We start from the raw sequence: 17,391 nt of genomic DNA, 5'->3' as shown, positions 1-17,391 counted from the left end.
TAAAATGAATTCCCTCGTAATAAGGTGTACTAAATGTAAAAAAATAAAAAAAAGGAAAAGAAAAAATGAAGAATTAGAAAAAAGAGAGAAAGAAAGAGAAAGAGAGAGAGAGAGAGAGAGAGAGAGAGACAGAGAAAATAAAATCATAGGCAGGATTGTAAAAAGAAAAGGGTGAGGAAAATGGAGCGAAGCAAAACAAAATACGTTTCTCCTTCTCTTATCCCGGTAATGGAAAGGCAATTCCCAAAAGGATTATATCGTTGACGTCGTTATTGTCATCGAAGCTATCGCATTTCAAACGTTCACTGGTATAGCAGCAGCAGCAACAGCAACATCAATGATAGGGAGATAGAGAGAAAGAGTGAGAAAGAGAGAGAGAGAGAGAGCGAGGGAGAAGGAGGGAGAGGGGGAGGGGGAAGCGTAAAAGCAAGAGGAGGATGAGTAGGAGGATAACCATAGAGAGAATCCAAGCTCGATCGTTTTCGGGAGGAACGTGCACGCGCGCGCAACCGCTATGATCACTGAGAAGGGAGCACCGAGAGAGAGAGAGAGAGACAGAGAGAGAGAGAGAGAGAGAGAGAGAGATGCTTTATCTTAATGCCGAAATCAAATCAGCTCTTGCATGGAATTAGAGATGGCATTACGAGGCTATCAGCACATATGCACCCTGTTGCAACCGGACGGGTCCGGTTGGAGCGTGAGTGAGTGCATGTGTGCGTTTGCGTGTGCGTGTGCGTATGTGTATGTGTGAGGGCGAGCGCGCGCAATCCGGCAGTTCCGTGAGGCATGGCCTCGTCACAATGCGAGACGAAGGGCGAGAACAATGCATCGCCGATGGGGAAACACGAGAATGCGAGCATCCGATGATATTACCGCATCCCTCTTTTCTATGCCTAGCCAACTAAAGTTCCAAAGAGAAAGAGAAAGAGAAAGAAAAAGAGAGAGAGAATATGTTCTAAAACAATGTAAGATTATACGTGTTTTCTTTTTTTTTTTTTTTTTTTTTTGGCGAATTCAATTGGATACCAATTTTTAATCAGCATTCGTAATACGTTTGTCAATGAATCCTTTAATTATATTTTTGCTTTGTTAACATAGAAAGGAAAACGAATTCAAACGGGGATTTAAGCGAGATGAAAGTTATTATTTGATGGAGGAGTAAGATAGTCAATGATACAGTTTTATATATGTATATATATATAAGTTCTTTCTCTCTTCTTTTTTTCTCTATGGATTGTATATGTAGAGAAAGAAAAAAAAAATGTTTCGATTAAAAGTAATCTATGATGTAAATCGTCAATGGTGGGAACATAATGAATCATACAAGTACTGGCATTTCCCATAGATAGAACGTAATGAATCGTTGACGAGATATTTTCTAAACATACTTAACAATCTTATATCTCTGTGAAAATAATGGATATCATTGCCGAGAATTATTCCCATAGATGTATTTGTCGACTAACAATACTCATCGCGTTGGAATTATTATAATATTTCTCGAGTACGTGTGACAAATTTAAAAGAAAAGAAGAAGAAGGGAAAAAGAAGGAAGAAAAAAAAAAGACATAGAAAAAAGGGGAAAAAAAAAGAAAATAAAGAAGGAGAAGAAAGAAGAAAGAAAAGAGAAAAATATATATAATAAAATCTGAAAGAGATGAAATAAAGAAACGACAAAAGAAAACAAAAAAAAAAGAAAAAGAAAAAAAGAAAGAAGAAGAAAAAGAAAGAAGGAAAAAGAAAAGAAGAAAAAATAGTTATATAAGATTTGAATACGAGTATTTGAAAGATAATCTATAGAGAGAAAAAGAGATAGAGAGAAAGAGAGAAAGAGAGATAGAGAGAGTTGATCTTCCTTTATCTTCTCCTACCCCTCGGGATCCTCTCCCTTCTTTTTTTCCACTTTCCCTCTCTCTCTCTCTCTCTCTCTCTCTGCTCGTTTTATACTTCTTTTATCCGCGTCGCTTCCTTCTAAACTAATTTCCTACCGCTTCGGTCGCCCCTCAACGAAGAGCAGTGTAGCAGTATATACGAACGTATAACAAAACGATGGAGAGAGTTCGTGCTCGTCGACGCAACAATCGAATTCTTTCTATCTCTCTCTCTCTCTCTCTCTTTCTCTCTCTTTCTCTTTCTCTTTCTCTCCATTTGCCTATCCGTTTGTATCAACATTTACATTTATATTTGAATAATGGGGAAAATAAAGTGGCCGGGCGGTGTTCTCGCGTTGGACTTTTCAGAGATCCCGGGCTATTACATTTTTAAGCGTTCGCTTTCAAGCCCGCGGCTGCCTCGTTTATATATGCGTATGTGTATATGTGTTTTATATATATATATATAAATATATATATATATATATATATATGTGTGTGTGTGTGAGTGTGTATGTGTACCGAGAATTACTCTTTGACAAAGTGATAGAAAGATAGAAAAATTCGACGAACCGAAGATCGTGGGAAAACTTTCAAACCGGAAGGAAAAAGAAATTGTTTAAAAAATACGATATTGATTATTAACAAATAAAAATGAAAAGAAAGAGAGAGAGAGAGAGAGAGAGTGTATATATGTGTGCATATATATGTATGTATAGGAACATAAATCATTGACCAACTACTTTACAACACTTTAAATCATTGACGAACACTATATTGTGGACACGATAAATCATTGAATCAATTTATTATTATTTTTAACGGAATTACTAGCTCTAGTTGAGTGATTTCATGAAAACGTTATACTATATAATATTATATCATAAATCATTGACGATATATATATATATATATATACCATAGACTTAGTAGGTATTTAACATTGACTGAAAAACTATATTACGTATAGACACTTTAAACCATTGAATGAATAAACCATTCTAACCCACATACATACTCTTAAAGAAATTTCTGAATCTCCTTGAGACACTTTAGGGAAACACCATAATACGTGATATTACAATGTAACTCCTACCTCCGGCCCCTATTAACATTTAGATAAAGCTTATGTTAATATTATTTCCCACTCACTCTCTCTCTCTCTCTCTCTCTCTCTCTCTCTCTTTTTCTCTATCTCTCTCTCGCTTTCTCTCTCTTTTTTCTTTCTTTTTAAAAAAGCTTAAGATAGTACTATAAGCTATCTCTCTCGAAAGTCGAAGAGTCATGCCTCGATTTTTCTCGAGGTCTCGAGCGTACGATTTCGTATAACGACATCGTTCCTTTCAAGTAAAAGACACTCTCTCTCTCTCTCCCTCTCTCTCTCTCTCTCTCTTTCTTTTTCTCTCTTGAGACGATGAAACTTCGTGATACTTTTTTCCTTTATTTTCTTCTCTGTCTTTTCTTTCGAAGGAAATACGACGAGCCCCGATCGAGAGCTTCCTGTCACGCGATATACGTTCTATATATCCACGTTAAAGTACAACGATAAACGATTAAGTATCGATTAAGTATATTCTTCGATGTTGAGATTCGTTGTTAGATTAATCCGATGAAATTTGAAACGTTACCAACTTTCTTTTCTTTTTATTTATTGTCTTTCTTTAGCCTTTTCTTTTTCTATCGCTTGCTTTCCTTTTCTTCTCTTCTTTCTTTCCTTTTTCTCTTTTTAATCAATTAAAATCGATTAAAGAAAGAAAAATGAAGAAAAAAAAAAAAAAAAAGAGAAAAGAAAAAATGAAGACAAACTATTCGATAAATAAATAAACGAATGTATGAATGAATAGATGAATACGAAAAAATATATAAAAAAAAGAAAATAAAAGAAATGGAAAACTATCAAGTGAAATAAATTCTTCGCAATTAGTTTGTAGTGGGTCCGATGAAATAGAAAAGAAGGGTAAGGAGTCTATCGATCGAGCTTTCGTTGTCCCGCGAGAATACGAGGAACGGAGCGTCTCGTAGTCTACCTTCCAAATGAATTCCTCTCCTCGGTAGATCAAACCCCCGAGAGCGTTATGCAACGATACAAGGCTAATCCGCATTCTACTCTTTTTGTTTTCTCCCTTTCTCCAACCCCTCCCTCTCTCTCTCTCTCTCTCTCTCCCTATATTTTTCTCTTTCCTCTTTTTTTTTTTTCTTTATCGGCAATCGAAGAGTAGAGAGGTGGGGATAGTAGAGGGTGAATAGTAGCGGCAACCTTACTCATTCTCGATATCAAAAATTCGATTACAAGTGTTCCTCTTTTATAGATTCAATTTGATATTATTATTCTTTCTCTCTCTTTTTCTTTCTCTCTTATGTACATATGTGTGTGTGTGTGTGTGTGTGTGTGTGTCTTATCTTTTAATAAAGATCTTTTGTATGAGATTACATATATAAGATGAAATATTTTTTAATGGTAATAATACACGAATCTTATACTGCAATTAACGTGCATTCGTCTGTGAAAATTTATAGTCATCGAAAAGATACGTGTTTTACATTATCATTACACATACAAATATTTTCAACTTTCTATATTAATCCATGATATTTTACGTAAATATATCTAATACTATAACAATGTTCTCTTGATAAAATTATACATGTTATAAAGAATGCAATATCGAAAATATTAAAATATTATAATTTACTAATTTTCAAGAAGATTCAAGTGATAATATAAATAATCAAAAAAAGAAAAAGATAAAATAAATAAAATAATAAAACAAAGTATATCAAAAAGAAAAGATCTACTTTAAATATATATATATATATATACTCGATTCTAAAATTATCGACAATTCCATTGAAATTTTCTTTTTAAAATATTAATCCCTTATCATGCCAATGCTCATTAATATCTATCTTCGAGCAACCCAACAAACAAAATGATTTAAACAAAAATTCATACTTTCCATACGTTTTATCGTATATCGTGGTTGCTCTTGAAGATTTATTCTCTAACAACCAATACTTATTAGATTCCTTGTAGATCGCGTGCATGATGAAAAGAGAACACACATATACACGCACACGTATACGTACACCTACGCACTTACACAAATTGAAAAAATCGATGTGTTGAATTCGCTACGGAAACAAGTAAAGGTGATTTCGTGGCGTTGAAATCAAAGCTCTTGCCAGAAGGGGCATCAATTTTCGTGAAACAAGTAAGTAAGTAACCGGCGTCTCCGTCGCTAAACGACGTATCCTAAACGCGTTTAGAAGTCTACGTTAGCCCTCGAGCTCGCGCGTTATTCGTTCGCGAAATCGATAAATCACCGGTTAAGGTATTGGACGGTAATCGTTCGAGAAGTCACGGTGACACGCCTCGTCCATAAAAGACGATCTACTTGACCTCGACTTAACCTGCTCTTCCATGTTACATGATCGAGCACTATACTTTTCTTTCTACTAGATATCAAAGTTTAACCTGATTGTGATTGAAATTCGTCTCGATAAATTATGAACATGATTGTTTTCTCTCTCTCTCTCTCTCTCTCTCTTTACCTCTTTATCTCTTTTTAATGTTCAAATAAAAAAATTAAAAGATATAATTGAAAAATATATACGAGCGTGAATAAAATTGTATAATTGATATTTCTATTCGGAATAATTGGAACATTTCTTAATAAAATTTCGAGATGAATTATGAGCACAAATGTATTTTCATCCTACGTGATCTCATCTGAATCTCTGTACTATTTCGAGAAACATTATTATATCGAACATCTTCTCAGTATTCAATTTATGTACGTATATACATAAATACACATGTACATACATCTACACACATATATATATATGTATAGATATAGATATACCTAATCTATCTCTGTATTTCAAATTTAAATAACCACTGTGAATTTTATTAACTATCACCTCTAAAAACTAGTTCATCTTTAATAAGAGAGAAAATCAAAGGAACGTTCTAATTATATATTAAATTATCAAGTAAAATAATTTCGCGTAACAACAATTTTGTTTATTTTCAAGAGTGAAGAATTCAAAGACGAAGACGAAGACGTGGAATGAACGGAAGAAACCGGGTAAACACACATATAGATGATATAGGGATAAATTGAGATAAATATATAACTACATAGATAGATGGATAGAGAGAGAGAGAGAGAGAGAGAGAGAGAGAGAGAGAGAGAGAAAGGGAGAAGGAGGAGGCTAGAGGTTTACGATCGAGCATATTTCTGGTAGGCTCATCTACGGCAGTAGCATTTCAAAGTAACGTGCCACCCACGGCGAATCGAGGGGGCGTCGTCGCTCGGAATAACATCCGAAATGATAACAGCCGATTGTCCGAGCCTTTGCCACCGGTTATGAAACATTAAATGTCCCTTCATTTCTCCTTTCTCGCTTACTCGATTATCCCAACGTTTAGATAACATTTAGATTATCTTTAAATCTCGTAAGAAAAAAAAAAGAAAAAAAAAAAATTAATATGATCATTTTAATTTTATTATTTCAATTAATCCAATCACGTTGTAAAACTGAATTCATAACTAAGTTCGTCCACCTTGTTTTCTTTTTTTTTTTTTCCTTTTTTCTTTTCTTTTTTTCTTTTCTTTTTGATCGACAATATCTACAGTACTTAACTCGAGAATCGATTACTTTCGCTCGGATTTAAGGACAGATCAGAAAAAAAAAAAAAAAATAAAGAAAGAAAAAAGAAAAAAAAAGTAGAGAGAAAAAAACGGCGGGTAAAGTAATGCATCGAAAAAAGAATAAAATAAAACTACGCTATGATGTTGATAAAAAAAATCTCACAGATTTGGTCGATTATTGCTCTCAAAACGTCGGGGTCCATTTACTCAACTCACTTAAGTCCGATCCGGTACCTACCTGAAAAACAAAAATATAACAGGCAATTAGTATTGGTCGGATAAATAAAATTTACCTAACTTTATTCAGTGTATAATGATTAATAAATGATGATAAATATGAGTGTGTATGATCAATTCATCCATTTTATCCGATAATTATTTGTCAAGCATTTTCTTTTTCTTTTTGCCTTTTTTTCCACCCCCCCCCCTCTTTTACTTTTACATTCCGTAAAAATGTTGTTAAAAGTAGACAATCTGAATTGATAAACGATTTTTTCAATATATGAGAAAGACAGAGAGAAAGAAATACACTTCTTTTCTCTGTCTCTTTTCAATTTATTTATCTTTCTTTCTTTCTCTGTTAGTTTCTACTTTGGTCCTGTCTTTCTCTCTCTCTCTCTCTCTCTCTCTCTTTTTCTCTTTCTCGAGGATTTATACGAGCAATATCGGGGCGGGATTAGCACGATCGGACGGACTCGAGTCATGCTCGTAGCCGATACCACGTGGCTATTAGTGTCAAAATAAAAATGTGGCCACAATATATGGCGGGAACCGTAAGCCCTCTCTTATTGCCATGGCCACGATGATAGAGAGACTTGCTTCTCTTGCGAGGAACAGAAAGAAAGAAAGAGAAAGAGAACTTTGAGAAAAAGTGCAAAACGATGAGTGAAGAAAGAAAAGAACAATGAAGAGAGAGAGAGAGAGAGAGAGAGAGAAAGAGATAGATAGATTGAGATAGAGATAGAGAGAGAGAGAGAGAGAAACAAGTTGCAACGTCCTCTTCATCAAGAGAGTCCGTCCACCTCACCCCAATTACATCTTCCTTGCCTTTTTTATCGAAAAACTCTCAGAGAGACGCAACCCCGCCTTCGATCTTTTTGTTGCCTCCGATTCTACTAAGCGAGATGATCAGCGTAAATCTTCGCGAGTTTTATGAGGCTGGCAATCAAAATTTTTGAGAAGCACCTACACACCAAACGACGTGCCACTGAAATTTTTTATCTGGAGAACTATAAGAGAGAGAGAGAGAGAGAGAGAAAAGGAAGAATCATTTTAAAATCTAATGAAAGATAAACAATAAACAAAAGTAAAAATAAAGAGTAAAAAGTAATAAAAGTTAATTAATAATTAAATGATACGAAAATATCTAAAAAAAGAAAAACTATATATATATATATATATATAGAAATTATCAAATATATCTATAAATAATACTAAATAATATTGTATTAGAAAAATGACATTGACCACAAATCTAAAAGCGGTCTTTCATAGTAAATGAAAGTAACAAAGGACAAAGTGAGAATAGAAAGGTCGATGTATCCTCGTAAATTATTTAGGACGTAGTCCTGTCCGGAGGTGTCTTAAATAACTGTCCCGATTGGTCCTCGCTGTCCAATCCAGGAGAAAATTAAATAGCAACAAAACGATAAAAGACAATTGTTTCTAAGTTTTATGGCCCTGGCTCACGCCCTGGACGTGCCGACGAGACGAAGGGCGTTTTATTGCTCTCTCTCTCTCTCTCTCTCTCCCTCTCTCTTACTCATAGGGGTACAGAGCGACTATCAAAATTAACACTAACACCATCGAACAAAAGTCCAAACATTCGTTTACTTTATTTCAAAGAAAATTACTTGAACGCAAGTATATACATATGTACATTGTATGTACATATGTGAATTCTTAAATATACAGAGTTTAAATATACTTTGGAAAAAAATATATATATACACAATATATGCATATATATATATATATATATATATATATATATATGTATATATAGATAGATAGATAGATATGTATATATGTATGTAAAGAAGATAAAACTTTGAAAAACATTTTTTTGTTTCTCTATTTAAAAGTTTACTCGAACTACATATCCGCGTCGAAAGAAATGTTCGAAAGAACGAGGTGGGAAGTTCACACGAGCTCGTTCCCGCCATCGTTTATAAATCTAAAGCGGGAAAGCACTTTTTCGAGTCTCTCGAGTTCCTTTTTCTCTAAACATTCTCGATCGATGTCGAAGTTTTGCCACGGATCTAAAACACCAGGAACGATGTAATCTAAACGTTACCACGAAAGTATCGTTTATTTTTACGTATCAAACGTGTTTGTATTAGATACGACAAGAGTGACGTGTTACGTAGCGACGCTAATATAAAACAATTTCTCTTTTGACGTAAACGAGAGAGAGAGAGAGAGGGAAAAAGAAGAAAAAGTGAAGAAGAAGGAAGAAGAAGAAAAAGTAAAAGAAGAAGTAAAATGATGGAATCGAGCGATCCAAAGGATGATTAAAAAAAAGAAAAAAGAGGAGGAAGAAAAAAAAAGAAAAGAGAGAGGGAAAAAAGCGGAAAGAAGAAAAAACAGATAAATTAAAAATCATCTCTCGCACATTGAGACGTCAACGATCCCTTAATACAATAATCAAAGTTACACTCTCATTCGTGATACTTAAACAAAATGTTGATGAATTGTATAAATTTAGAGGTGCGAGAGTATATAGATGTGAACAAAGAAAAGAAAACAAAATAAAATGAAAGAGAAAATAAAAACAAAAAAGAAAAAAGAGATCTCCTTCAATAAAATCAATTCTTTTCGATTTTAATATCCAAATGGTTGGCTTGTTGCATGAAGAACAAATTGAAATAACACGACTGTTATCACTAAAGTTAATGCTAGAATGTACACGTTGTACACGGCTCTCTATTTTTATATCCGTTCCTGCAGGAAGTTGGCTCCGTAGAGATGGGGGAGTGAAGTCCCGTGTACACGGGGACCCCAATGAAAATAATTATTAGCGTTAAGTGGACATCGTTAGGCCGACGGAGGAGAGAGCCGTCGGTGACAAACGGAGGAGAGAGAGAGAGAGAGAGAGAGAGAGAGAGAGCCCGGTTACATCGAATCACGCTCTCGTAAGCATCGTTCGGTATACGTGGATCTGCTCATCTGACAAGAGAGGATGCGGATCCATTGGCCGGACAACTAGATTTCATTGCGTAATGCGTAATCTACAACGCGCATATGTATACAACCAACGGAGATACAACGCCATATTAGCCGCGTTACGATCGAAACCTACGTCCTCGTTCGGATCTATCGTCTCGAGGAGAATAATAAAAAAAAAAAAAAAAAAAAAAAAGAGAGAGGTGAAAAAAGCTTCGACGAGGAGAAAAGAGAGAAGAGAGAAAAAGGAAAAAGAATATGTAATAAGCCAAGGTTCCAATGTGAATATTTCTTTCATTCAATTATACTAACAATGAAATATAACTCCTCTTGATGAAATTCGTACTCAAATCGATTTATAGTCTAACGTATCGCGCTATTTTTTTTTCTTTTTCTTTTTTTTTTTTACAAAGAAACACGATCGAGTATTTCTATTGAAACATATTTCAATCGGAACATAATGCCTATCTACTTGTTTTTTCTTTTCTCTATTATTTTTTTTTTCTTTCTTTTCTTTTTTTACATTCTACGAGTTGATGCAAATAAAATGTAATAACACGGTGACGGTGACTACTTATATATATATATATATACACATTTTACATCCGACTCACTGATACTAACATAGCTAATGTAATAAATAAATTCCGTAGGGTAGATGTTTCAGAGCACTTCGTAGAACATATAAATAAACGTTTTATGCCTGGGGTCTATCTACTAGCCCATATACATTCTTTGTCTTACTCCCTCCTTACCCATTGATAGAGTTATGAATCGTAAAAGCTAGATCAGTGATCACGCCGAATCCTCTATCTGTCTGTCTGTCTCTCTCTCTCTCTCTCTTTCTCTCTTTCTTTCTCTCTCTCTCTCTCCCTCCTTTCTAACATTCTCATTTGACCGAGGGTAAAAGGACTACAGTAACGTTTAACTCTCGACGATGCTATTGACACTATAGTCTCTTTGTAGCTGTACTTTCGTTAGTCCTGTCAGCAATTGTCCACCAGGAATATTACGACAGGTTCATAAAAGCCTTGCTGACTACTCTCGGACCCTAAGCTCGAACGACGAGAAATACTACTTCTTGACTATCGACTCTGTATTAAACTCATTCACCACAAGATATATATATATATATATGGGTGTGCGTGTGTGTGTGTATGTATGTGTATGTGTACAGGTTGAGTCAATAATCACTGAAATTATTTTCATAATTTGTCATTCAAATCTTTTATCTTCTACATGCATATACATATATATATGTATGTATACATATATGTCAATAATCATATATTGTTTCTAATATTTTGCTATTCATTAATTTAACGAATAAATGTTTGTTATACGAAGCTGATTTTTTGTAATTAATAAAACACGTTTTTTCATTAATGGAAGAACCTGTATATCTAATGTCGTTTATCGCGTTAAGTCTTATCCTCTCTTTCTCTTTCCTTTTTCTCTCTCTCTCTCTCTCTTTCTATCTAGCTCGTTAATTACGTCGTCGTCGTTGTCGTCGTCGTCGAGTGTTACAGAGTAAGGCTCAGACATTGATTATTATTTGGCTAACGACGTTGCCCGACACTCGGCTTGGCATCAATTTTATTAATAACATTTTTCGTTCAAGCGACGTTCCTATCTTCCACTTTACTTCTCTCTCTCTCTCTCTCTCTCTTCCTCTCTCTCTCTCTCTCTCTCTCTCTCTCTCTCTCTCTCTCTCTCTCCCTCTACGTATCTTTCTTCTTCTCTTTAAGTTTACACGCGCGTGGGTACTTCACATAGCGAAGCTCGTTAAGACACAACTAATTGTCGTTTTTCTTTGTCGTACTCTCGTCGACGATGGACGACGACGAAAAGTCCGCCCTATGTTTCTTATAATAAGCTCATAGTCTTATGATTTTGCCTCGTTATAATCGATAATAATAATCTATTCACAGTTTTGTATCATTAGCTTTCGAAACTATTTCCGAAGTATTTCTAAATCTCTAACTTATAAGTCGTATTATTAATGAACCTATGATAGTACATGCTATAATCTATTATTTATATAAACCCTATATTGCATTCAATAATTTATATATACTTACTCTACTATATACTATATATTATACTCCATATATATATATATATATATATATATGTATATATATATATATATATATATATATATATATATATATATAGAGAGAGAGAGAGAGAGAGAAGAGCAAGATAATATGAACGCAGGTGTGTCCGTTCGTCGTGGCACAAATCTCGTCCGGAAGCAGAGAGAGGAGAGTTGACACCTGCACCTTGAGAACGAACTCGGTATACGCAGAGCTCTATTTGAACGGAAACTCTCGGAGGTGTATATCGTTGCTGGCTCCCAGCATTGTGAGATCGCTTTGTAGTCTGTTACACACGAACACACACACACAACAAACAAACAAACAAACACGCACGCATATACATACATACAGAGAGAGAGAGAGAGAGAGAGAGAGAGAGAGAGAGAGAGAGAGAGAGAGAGATAAAACACGCACGCACGCATATACACCTATACAAAGATAAAGAGCCAAAGAAATGCATGCATTCACGTTACACACGCATTTGCTTGCGCGTACATGGCGCCACTCCAGCGACCAAGCCTTAATACTACTACTGCTACTATTACTACTGTAATACTTCTACTACTATTACCAATACTAATACCACTATTATTATACCCACCAACGTCTTTCTATTTGTATTCCGTTCCACTCATTATTTATTGCTCCGTATGCAAACGAGCGCGATGCGAAGTCGCACATCCGCGTTCACTCCAGCGGAAAAATCGTCGTGAAAATGAACACGTCGTTTATATATACCTTCATTTTTGTCCGATCTCTTTCGATCTATATCGTTCGTCTCCTCGCCGAGCCGTGACCGTTCCGATCTTTCACCAAACGTGAACGATCGAAACGCAATCTCACGACGATAAGATCTTTTATGCTCGTTATTGAAGGTGGTACGTTTGTTCTATCTCTGTTTCTTTCTTTCTCTCTTCATACGTGTATATATATATATATATATAAGTAAGCGAATAAATAAGTAAGCAAGTAACTACTCGCGATTTTTATCGAATGAAATCGAGTTCCAAGATACTTTTCGTTTTACCAACACTCTCTTCTTCATAAATAAGTGTAATAATGTTCGTACGGCAAGTTTTAGTTATTACATTCATAATACAGGTTGTTTCATAAAAGTTATATCGAATTTTCTTGATCGTTATAACATATGTTTACATACGTACTAAAAGTATGGTCTCGTTAAGATGTTTTTATCTAAGATATACCTACGATTAAGAAATTTTTCTATCAAAAAAAAAAAAAGTATGTAAAGAATACTTAAAATGAAAAAAAAATAATAATAATGAAGAAAAAAATATATATATATACATTCACATATAGATATACAAAGAAACATGGGTTTTTCGGTATATAATGTTTACATTATAAAAAACACTCGAGCAAGAGATTTCCCCCTACCCCTCGTCCTCCCAACCCTACCGCCACTTGACTTAATTCAAAGAAAACGACATATTTCTATAATACTGTAACACCGTGTAACTTTTTTCTTTTAAGTATCAGAAAGACACATCAAGCTACCAGTATTAAAATTTCATAGGGTCTGCTTTTCGTCTGCTTTACCGAAAGATCGAGTGTTGATAAAAGAAAGAAAGAAAGAACGAAAAAAAAAGAGAGAGAAAGAGAGACTTAGTAAGGATCCTTTCTTTCTAGTCTGCTTCTATCCATTTGGAGTAGTCGAGACGTGCGGCACTCGAAACGAAGACTATAACTGTCACTACGTGGCTATTCCTGAAGGCAAAGACCGGCATGCTCATGGTCGTTATAAGATAACGAGGTCCTTTTAAAGGGGAGGCCCTTTTTCGAGATAAAAAGCAACGTGTACATTAAAGTAGTCTAGGAACTCTATCATTTTCTCTCTCTCCCTCTCTCCCTCTCTCTCTCTCTCTCTCTCTCTCTCTCTCTCTCTATCACTCACTTTCTCTCTATTTCATGAATAAATGTTCTTAAGGTTTATATCAAATCGTATTTAATTTAACGAGAAAGAATTTAATTTTAATATTAAATCAAATTGTATATACTTAAATTTATACTTTTTACTTACATATGTATGTGTCTGCATTTAAAACATAATACATCTTCTCTTACCGTCGTATTCTATATATATTAGAAATTGATCGGACTAATCGAATGTCTCCAATTTAAACGATAATATTCGAGCGATCGATAAATCTTTCTTTAATTATATATTTTAATTTATAATCATTGGACTCTTAGAAACTATTTCGAACGTTATTAGAAGAAAATACAAAAGGAAACAATCTAACGATTTTTCTACGAGATATACATATATATATATATATATACGTATACATACAAAAAATATAACACAAACTTTAAATACGTCTTGCATGAAAATTCTTTGCCGTTCGTAGTTTCTTATCTACCTCATGCCATCGGGCAGCGCGTAATTCCGTATCATTCTTTCGACCGATCTAATTATCCTCGACACGCGGTACCGTAACGTTGCATTCGTTATGCGCATGCGTTTATTAGCGTATGATGACTGCAATAGCGAGATGGGGCCCGATGATGATGGTGGTGGTGATGGTGATGGTGGTTGTAGTACCTTCGTTGGTGCACTTATAGTGCCGATGCGTGTACAAGAGATAGAGAGTAGCATGTATGTACGGGGTGTCGCAAATATTTCCAAGTACTTTGCCAAGATCGGAAGGACAAAGACGACAACGACTAGTCGTCACGCTCGACAAAGTTCTAGCTCGACATGTCGACGTGAGAAGCTTGGACGGAAACCGCCTGTCCATAAAAAGGAAAGAGAAAAAAAAAGAAAAGAGAAAGAGATGCATATATATATATATATATATATATATATATATATATATATATATATATATATGTACTGGGTGAATCTTTTTCTATTATTATTTCTTTCTCTTTTTCCTTCATCTTTGATTTTTTTTCTTTTCCCTTAAATCCCCACCCATCGCCCTACAATCTCTTACGAATAAAACTCAAGATCTTTTTTTACTTTTTTACTTTTTTTTTTTTTTTTTTTTTTTTGTTTTTTTTTTTTTTTTTTATTTAGAAGCAACAAAACGAAGACTATCAGTTGTTCTTTTTTTGCTACTAAAGAATATCTATCAATAGGACAAATATAATCTTTGACAAATCAATCGGATGTTTCACTAAAATGTATACATAATGAAGAAAAAAAAAGCGAGAGAGAAAGAGAGAGAGAGAGAAAAAAAAGCTTTACTTACTACATGGTATCCTGACAAACTGTTCAAAGCGCTTTAATTAAACTCTTTATGAAACACCCTGTAAGTTAATGTATGCGTTCGACTATACGACAATGCATGCCGTTGTTTCCGCGTTGTAGCCTCTTCTCGACGAGTTCTTCATCTTTTTCGAGACAAGTAGACACTCGAGCGTACGAGCACGTATTCGGTGGAACGACATTATACGAGAGGGTGAATTTCTCGGTAGGCCGATCGAGTACGCGTTCTTAGTAATATCCTTTCTAAGATATTAGTTGGGTCCATTTGAAACTTATTTAAGTAGTCAAACAACAACTCTATTATTATTTATCTAATAATAATAATTATTATCATTATTATTATCATTAACAAATACAAATTTATGTTATATTAATCAAAATAAAATTATATTATTATTTGTCTAACAATTAATCTATATAAATTAAAAGTGAAAAAAAAGAGGAAAAGAAAAAAATAATTAAAAGTGATTCGCCATAAGATAGATCTTATTTCGAAATATCAACTTGTTTTCAAAATAATATTTATCGATGAATGTACTTAAATAAAATAAATTTGTAATCGCGTATGTAATTAGAGATAGCAATCGAAGTAGCATAAACTAGTGATAGCTTGTACTCTCTCTCTCTCTCTCTCTTCCTTAGTGACACACGTTCACGTACATCATAGCCATGTCTCCCAAGAGTATTAGCTGGAATGGAACTGAGAAGATTCTCCTCGTTCGGCTGTGATACGATCTTCATCTCGGCCGCTCGAAACTACCTTCGAAGTATCCTCTGCGAAAAGGGACTTAATCAAGCGTCCGAGTGTTTATGATTTTTGTTATTGGTGTCATAGAGCTCGAGGTAGCCTTTTTCTTGGATATATCTGCCCTCTTTCTATCTCTTTCTATCTGTCTATCTATCTATCTATGTATATATCTATATATATATATATATATATTTCTCACTCACTCTTTAATACTACTCCTATCACCCTCCTCCTTCTCTCCACTCACCCTTCTCACCAGTAAGTATGACGATACACCTAAGACTTTAACTCGAGAAGCCAGGAAATGAAATCCTCTTGGTATAGACGTCACTATATATATATAAAAAGAGAGAAAAAAACAAGAAAAAAAGGAACGATCACAGCTAGTAATCGCTAAGAATACTTTACTAAAGCACGATGGAATAGACGTGGTTGTAAATATATATATATATATATATATATATATATATATATATATGGCAATAGACAATATTTTATCTAATAGCACATCTATAATCAATATTTCTTAAAAATAAAGAAATTCTAACGTCACAAAATGTTCACTTTTCAAACGATATATTTCGATATAAGATGGATATAAAAGAAAAACAAAAAAAAAATAAAACAAAAAAAAAAAAAAGAAAAAAGAAAGGAGAAGAAGATTTTATGGAAAGTTGAGAATCGTATCGAATTTAAGTAAGGAGGAACTCTTCGACCTTGAACGAACGAAATCATGCCGAATCTCACGGAGAAGTATGTTCGCGAGTGCAAGGGATCATCGATCCCATTCGGATACCAGGTATTTCCTCGAGGCGTTCGGATGCCAAGAGTATTTGCCGTGCTTGTCGTGAAGAAGAGAACGATGAGGGAGAAGGGGAGAGACAAGAAAGACGAGGAGAATGGATCCAGAAAAGAGGAGAGAGGGAACATGATTGAGCCTTGTCGGCCGTGGCGATCGTGCGGACGGTGAAACGAACGACGAGTTGGATGGCTCGGCAAATATTCTCTCTTCTTTCATCCAAACTTCCTTTTTCTCTCTTCTATCTTTCTCTCTTCCTCTACCTGTCTCTCTCTCTCTCTCTCTCTCTCTCTCTCTATCTCTCATTCTCTTTTCTCTCTCTCTCTCTCTCTCTCTCTGTCTGTCTGTCTGTCTGTCTTCAAAGTTTCTCGATATACACCATGATCGGTCAGTCGTGAACAGCCGTTACATATGTTGTCCATTTCGTGTACAAACAGCATAGAAATCTTCGAGAAGATCTACGTCGGAGGAATAGAATAGTGGTCTTTCGCGTTGGCGTTTATTAACCGGCTAGTTTCTTTCATGACTTTTTTTCCTTTTCCCCATCTCCCACTCTCACCCTCCTCCATACCGCCCTCTCTCTTTTCTCTATCACTCCGACTCTCTTATCCTTAGTTTTACGATCTATGTCTTCATCGTGTTTTTTCTTTCTTTTCTCTTTTTTTTTTCTTCTTTACCTTATGTTAGAAAACTCTTAGAAATCTCTCTCAACTTTGCTTTTTAGAAAATATTCGTCATCGCTTCTCTAACACGCGTAGATATGTATTTATTAAATATCAAAAGATTTCTCTTATAAGTACACACACACACACA

General features: G+C 34.7%; 1 protein-coding gene across 11 annotated transcripts in view; it reads right to left on the bottom strand.

The window, feature by feature from the left end:
- The window catches only part of LOC124954855 (dachshund homolog 2), a 226,075-nt gene that overhangs the window by 147,485 nt on the left and 61,199 nt on the right, over positions 1-17,391 (bottom strand). For 5 of the 11 annotated variants that reach the window (XM_047508415.1, XM_047508425.1, XM_047508426.1 and 2 more), the window contains one exon: positions 6,746-6,763. The exons of the other annotated variants lie outside the window; for them this stretch is intronic. In XM_047508415.1, coding sequence (XP_047364371.1) covers positions 6,746-6,763 — 18 coding nt within the window. The remainder of the gene's footprint in view (positions 1-6,745; positions 6,764-17,391) is intronic. 11 annotated transcript variants of the gene reach the window in all.

This window comes from Vespa velutina, chromosome 16 (genome assembly GCF_912470025.1).
Source record: "Vespa velutina chromosome 16, iVesVel2.1, whole genome shotgun sequence".
Lineage (NCBI taxonomy): Eukaryota > Metazoa > Arthropoda > Insecta > Hymenoptera > Vespidae > Vespa > Vespa velutina.
This window is presented reverse-complemented; position numbering and strand designations above follow the sequence as displayed.